Source organism: Primulina huaijiensis, chromosome 8 (assembly GCF_012295235.1).
Source record: "Primulina huaijiensis isolate GDHJ02 chromosome 8, ASM1229523v2, whole genome shotgun sequence".
In the NCBI taxonomy this organism is placed as follows: Eukaryota; Viridiplantae; Streptophyta; class Magnoliopsida; order Lamiales; family Gesneriaceae; genus Primulina; species Primulina huaijiensis.
This window is the reverse complement of record NC_133313.1, coordinates 3,225,020-3,231,161: the sequence shown is the minus strand read 5'-3', so window position 1 is coordinate 3,231,161 and position 6,142 is coordinate 3,225,020. Positions and strand designations below refer to the sequence as shown.

Below are 6,142 nucleotides of genomic sequence, written 5' to 3'. Positions count from 1 at the left end.
ATAAATATTCGTGAGACCGTCTCACAAGAGACTTATTAAAAAAAATTAAACATATGTAAGACCGGAAAATTAGTTTAACACACAGAAAACAAATATAATATGATCTCCCATATCAACTCAAATTTAAAATATATCAAAATAAAAGTAGATATGATACTTCATTTTTATATGGTAAAGTCTCTAAAAATATATTATTTTGAAGTCGTGTTTGGTTTGATAGGTGTGATTAAATTAAATAATTCAATCTCATCACTTGTTTGATTTTAAATTTATGTATTGATTGACACCTCATTCAAATTATTTAATTAAAAATTACAATAATATCATTCGTGTATCTCGACAAAATTATAATATATCATCTTATTTAAAATTTAATCAATCAAACAAAAATATTATTATTTATTAAATATTATTTTATATTATACTTAATCACAATATAATTTATTTTATTAATGGACCAAAGTAAATGTAATCTTTTTAAAGATATGGTAAAAATATCGAACTTTACCGTTTAACCAGTTTTTAACGGACAAATCTTCCGTTACCTCATTCATAATTGTCCCTTTCTGGAAATTAAGCCGCGTTTTGCTTTGAATTTACTCTGTATTACACCATTTCAATCAAGAAAATACCGTGTTTCCTCGAACAGTGTCCGTGTGTGTGTATATATATATATATACATATATATATATATATATGTGCGTATATTTTCCTTTTCTCCAGCAGAAACCCACCAAATCTTTCCCTACCATTCTCAAAAATGCATTTCCATTAGAGGTAGTGCCTCCCCCATTTCCTCGTCTTCGTGAAAAACCATGAGAAAAATGGTTGTTTCACGGCTGTGTTCACTTCCGATCCAGGTGGTTGCTCTGGCTCTCCTCCTTTGGTCACCGTTGACGTGCCTCGGAATCCGATCCTTTCCTGCCGGAGCTGTGACGGAGCCGGAGTTCAACAGCCTCTTCGGGTATTCCGAGGCGCCGGACTACCGAAACGGATTGCACTGTCCCAAGGCGGCGCCTTTTTCCGATCATGAACCCGGGAAGTTCTCCGCTTGTGACCCTTCTCTGGTGCATGTCGCGATGACCCTAGACGCGGAATACCTTCGGGGCTCCGTCGCGGCGGTGCACTCGGTTCTCCGCCACGCGTCGTGCCCGGAACACGTGTTCTTCCATTTAATCGCCGCCGAGTTTGACTCAGTCAACCCGCGGGTATTAACGCGGCTTGTTCGATCTATATTCCCTTCTCTGAACTTCAAAATCTACATTTTCCGAGAGGATTCAGTGATTAACCTGATTTCTTCCTCCATTCGGTCTGCGCTAGAGAATCCGCTGAACTACGCTCGAAACTACCTAGGAGATATCCTGGATCCGTGTGTGAAACGGGTCATCTACCTCGATTCAGATCTTGTCTTGGTCGACGATGTTCTGAAGCTGTGGGAAGTGAAACTATCGGAAGAGAAAGTAATCGGAGCTCCGGAATATTGCCACGCCAATTTCACCAAGTATTTCACGGACAATTTCTGGTCCGACCCGGTTCTAAGCCGCGCATTCCCGTCCAGGAAACCGTGTTACTTCAACACGGGGGTGATGGTAATGGACTTGCAGAAGTGGAGGGAGGGGAATTACATGAAGAAAATCGAGAACTGGATGGAATTGCAGAGGAGGAACCGGATATACGAGCTGGGGTCATTGCCTCCATTTTTGCTCGTCTTCGGTGGAAATGTTGAGCCCATTCATCACCGATGGAATCAACATGGGCTGGGTGGGGACAACGTGGCAGGATCCTGTAGATCGCTGCACCCCGGCCCAGTGAGCCTGCTGCACTGGAGTGGGAAGGGCAAGCCTTGGGTTAGGCTCGATGAGAATGAGCCCTGTCCGTTGGACCATCTTTGGAAACCGTACGATTTGTACAAGGGGAAATCGAGGGTACAAAATCATCAGCATCATGTACAACTATTGGCTTTGTCAAGTAATTACTTGGCTGGTTATTCTAATTATCTGTATTAATCGATTCTTTGATATGGTCATTCATTAGCTGTGTACAGATTGAGTGGACAGATACGCAAATGGGTTCCTTCAATTTTTTGGTTTACATTGGTATTGTATTTACCGAGGCATTTGTAATTCTTGAGAACATTTATTTGTTGTAATGTAATATAATGTAATAATTATTTCTTGTGCCAATCGGTTGCATTTGCTTATATTCTTTGTAGTCAGGCCAATGCAAGTTGTTGACGTGGTCAAATTTTTATTTTAATATGATAAATATACAAGTTATATAGAAATATTGAAAAGTTGACAATGACTTATGGAACCACGTGAATCAAGATTATGAGCTTGTAAACTTGAATACTGATGTACAGATGGAAATTTCATCGACGTGTAGTGTTTTTGTTTCGTTGTAATTTGTCTGTTGACTTCAAAAGTTCATTCAAAAAGATGATTCAATGTGGAACATTCATAGCCAACATATAATACATATGAAGCCAATAATTGCCTTCACATAGAATTATTCAATGAATTATCTATTCACATTTGTTGGCAAACTTATAATTTTCATACTAACTATTTAATAATGCAATTCAAAATTTGTCTTGTAAAAAGGGAAACAACCGCTGCTCCGTTGGATCTTGCAAAAAATGTGTTGTAGTAAAAGAACGAAGTGAAAGAATCAAAAACTTGAAAAATGAAATAACAAAAACATTCACAGTGTCGAGTTTTTGTGTTTTTACCTATGTACAACACTCGAAATCTTGCCACTTTCGTTACTTTACCTCCGAATCGTCGTCCGAATCATTCGAACTGCTTTTCGAGTTCTGTGACATAAAGTTAGAAGGCAGTTTTGGGAACCTGAAAACTCGAGGAGATTCAGGTGACGACGGTCTAACAGCAGAAGATGACGACAACGACGACGATGTTGGTGGTGACGATGATACAGACTTCTTCTTCTGCGTGTTTCTTGCAATATCAATACAAACTTGATCAACCATTCCAAGAAAATCTTTAACGATGATGAAAAGTTGAAATGTGTTCGCCCCTCGATCTTTGGACGAGAAGCCCGGTTGATAATAATCTGTTGTCTTCTTCACAAGCTCTATGACGCTTGTCTGCTCTTCTTTAACTATCTGTATCTCTAGTTCTGCTGTATCCAGAAAACCTGTCATTTCTCGGGCAAATCCATCATCATTACCGCATTTCACTATTATTTTACGCGTCTCCACCACCTGTTTTGATAATTCTGAGCTTGTTTTTAGCAGCAGATCATAGTCTAAAGTGGCTGCCTTCTTAACATTGGAGAATTCCGTGCTTAGGCCACCAACGACGGGTAAACCGAGCATCATATATTCCCTTTCTCTATCATCTTTTGATATGAACGTATCAGTATTTTGATTCTCAGTGGCATTTGTTGTCTGGCTATTTGTCCTGCTCAAACTACGGTTTTTATTAAGCACAAAGCGTTTACCCTCTGCACGAACTACTTCATGCACGACGAATTGGAGAAGGGTTGTTTTTCCATCAGAGCTTTTCACATCAGCTAATTTTGTCAAAGCGGTAAGGTTAAAAGCCTGTGCATTTCCTCTAGATGTTCCAGCATTTAACCGATTCCCGGCTTTGAGAACAGCTTCCAAAAGTTTCAAGAAAAGCCCTCGAGTTTTCATCTCCTTGCAAGCTGATTCAAGATATTGTACCGACTCTTTGATATGTGCAAACTCAGAATCGTAGTTGCACTTGAAAAGAAATGCGTTGAAACGGGTAAATGCAGATGGAACAGCTTTGAGTAGATGGTAGAGGAAGGATTCGGCATCAGCAAGTCTTGTCGGATCGCCATGAAATGCGAGAATTTGGGATAGTTCTTCATCAGTTGGAGCTATTTTTACCAGCTTTTCTATTGTGTCGTCGCATAGACCTTGTCCCTCGAGTAAGCCGTTGATTAGATCTTGGCGTGTGATGCTGAGGGATTTGAGTACTATGGCTATATTCTGAGACTTTCTAGCATCTAGGATGAAGATCTGTGGGGGAGGACCCGATTTATCCACGGTTCCGGCTATTGAGCCACCTTCTCCTCTTGGAGATTTTCTGTTTGTTGCAACGTATCCAAAGAGGGCTTCCATAAGATCACCATCAAACCTGAGTTACATATTTTGAGAATAAATTAGATCTTAACTAAGTAAGATATAGAATCTACTATAGAAAGATTTGATAAGAATAGTATTGAAGGTTCCTTACTTGAAAGAACCCTTGTCCATTTTATCCCACACCATGGAATGCTTGACATCTGGATTAACTTTATCCCAATGCAATGGTTTCAGTTTCACCTGTCCACTCCCATTGCTCGACGAGCCTTCTGTCGCTAAGGACAGGCGCTTAACAGGCATTGCTTTCGATGCTGGTGGTGGTGGTGGTGGTGGTGGTGGAGCAGGGCCATTGTTTGACGAGATTTGTGGTGGAGGAGGAGGTGGTTCAGGCATTTCGCCTTTTGGAACCGCCCCTGATTCTAATATTGATTGTGGCTGCCGTGATGGTGCTCCTGGCGGTGGAGGCAGCGGTGGTACTCCTGGTGGTGGAGGCAGTGGTGGTGTTAGAATCGATGGCTGAGGCGGTGGTGCGACCATTTTTCCTTTCGGAACCGCCTCAGATGCTGACACCGGCTGCCGCAGTGGTGGTGGAGGCACCACAGCAGCCCGTGGTGATGTCAAACTATCAGTTACTCGAACCGATGAATCATGATTATCAGAATCTTTGAAAGTCACATTAGATGAAATAGCAGGGGCCTTCTTCATTCTCTTACCCGATGGTTTGTCTCCCCAAAGAGGACTTTCAGAAGTTGACGACCTCCCTTTAAGCAAAGGAGCTTCTTGCAAAGGCTCCTCTTTCCTCACTCCTTCATTAGCAAATCTTTTCTCTTCTCCATTATGCTCATCTTTAAGATTCCTATATTGCTGTTTCTTGAAACCAGTCGTCCTCTTATCTCCTTCTTCCAAGTTTCTCCAATACAAAACATCCAATCCATTCTCATCAACAATCAACCCTTTAAGATTACCATTAAACCGACTAAAATCATCCCCTCTAAGATTAGCAGGCACCACGGCATTAGCCGTCTGATTAGTAGTAGTGGTAGTAGGATTGGTAGTATCTCTTTCCCTCTTATTTTTCGAATGCCTCAAAAGCAAAAAGAAGAGAAGCCCTGACAAAACTAGAGTGCTTGCAGCCGTCGCACCAATGGCCTTTCCCACAGCTGATTTCGTCGACGATTTTCCTGTCGTAGATGGTATTTGTGATGGTGGAATCAGGGTGGTTGGAGGGACGTTAGGCAGGTCATTGGTGGGGACCGGAGGTGGTCGTAAAGCTGGTCGAGGTGGAGGAGGAGTGGGATTTGAGAATGGATAGCGAGTTTGGATGTTTTGTGAATTTGATTGAGAGAAGGATGGAGGAACTGAAGAAATTATCAAAAGAATGAATGAACAAAGAATTATACATTTTGTAGCCATGATTGGATTGGCAAGAACTGAAGAGTGTTTGGAAATGAACGAAATCTTTGTGATGAATTATGATCATTGCTTAATGTTGTTTTTGGCTCTTCTTTTTTGTCTTTGGGAAGATTAGTTTAAATTTTGTTTGGTTTGGTTGCTGAATGCTTCAAAGGGGAGAGGTTGGTTTGTTGATTTGGTATACGTTTCAGGCTTCGAGGTTTTTTGTGAAATTACCATTATGCCCTTGTGTGAAGATTCATTCTTAAGGTAATTTGAATGGTTAATAACTTGTTATCAGATAGGGATAGACAAGTTCTTCATGCTTTCCATGACGTAATCGCTTTTTAATTAACTTTCTTTGTGAAAAAGTAATGAATCTTGCAAAAACTGCAAAGTTTCGAGGATTTTCTCAAAAAAAACAAAACTCAAAATAATTATGACACTAGTTAATATCATTGTATCGAATATATGTGTAATAGAATTTATAACGTATTTTTTTTTTTGGCAAAAACTCGTGTGAGACAGTTTCACGGATCGTTTGGGTCATCCATGAAAAAATATTAGTTTTTATGCTAGAGTATTACTTTTTATTGTGAATATCGATAGGATTGACCTGTCTCACAGATAAATATTCATGAGACTGTCTCACATAAGAGACCTACTCTTTTATAT

The 6,142-nt window shown here is 40.2% G+C and overlaps 2 protein-coding genes across 2 annotated transcripts; one reads left to right on the top strand and one right to left on the bottom strand.

The window, feature by feature from the left end:
- The first annotated feature begins 702 nt into the window (after positions 1-702).
- On the top strand, positions 703-2,183 carry LOC140983187 (probable galacturonosyltransferase-like 9). The gene has a single exon (XM_073450122.1). The coding sequence runs from the start codon at positions 816-818 to the stop codon at positions 2,004-2,006; it is 1,191 nt and encodes a 396-aa protein (XP_073306223.1). The 5' UTR covers positions 703-815; the 3' UTR covers positions 2,007-2,183.
- Positions 2,184-2,595: 412 nt separating this feature from the next.
- LOC140982502 (formin-like protein 4) lies at positions 2,596-5,640 on the bottom strand. Its single transcript, XM_073449034.1, has 2 exons — positions 4,227-5,640; positions 2,596-4,127 (listed from the first exon to the last, which is right to left on the bottom strand). Exons 1-2 carry the CDS (start codon positions 5,486-5,488, stop codon positions 2,765-2,767), a joined length of 2,625 nt encoding a protein of 874 aa, XP_073305135.1. The 5' UTR covers positions 5,489-5,640; the 3' UTR covers positions 2,596-2,764.
- Positions 5,641-6,142: the final 502 nt, after the last annotated feature.

Bases quoted from the DNA above. Each gene is read 5' to 3' on its own strand.
- LOC140982502 (XM_073449034.1), bottom strand. From the start codon at position 5,488: ATGGCTACAAAATGTATAATTCTTTGTTCATTCATTCTTTTGATAATT. The intron at 4,128-4,226 runs GTAAGGAACCTT...TATGTAACTCAG, and splicing joins ATGGACAAGGGTTCTTTCAA to GTTTGATGGTGATCTTATGG.
- LOC140983187 (XM_073450122.1), top strand. From the start codon at position 816: ATGAGAAAAATGGTTGTTTCACGGCTGTGTTCACTTCCGATCCAGGTG.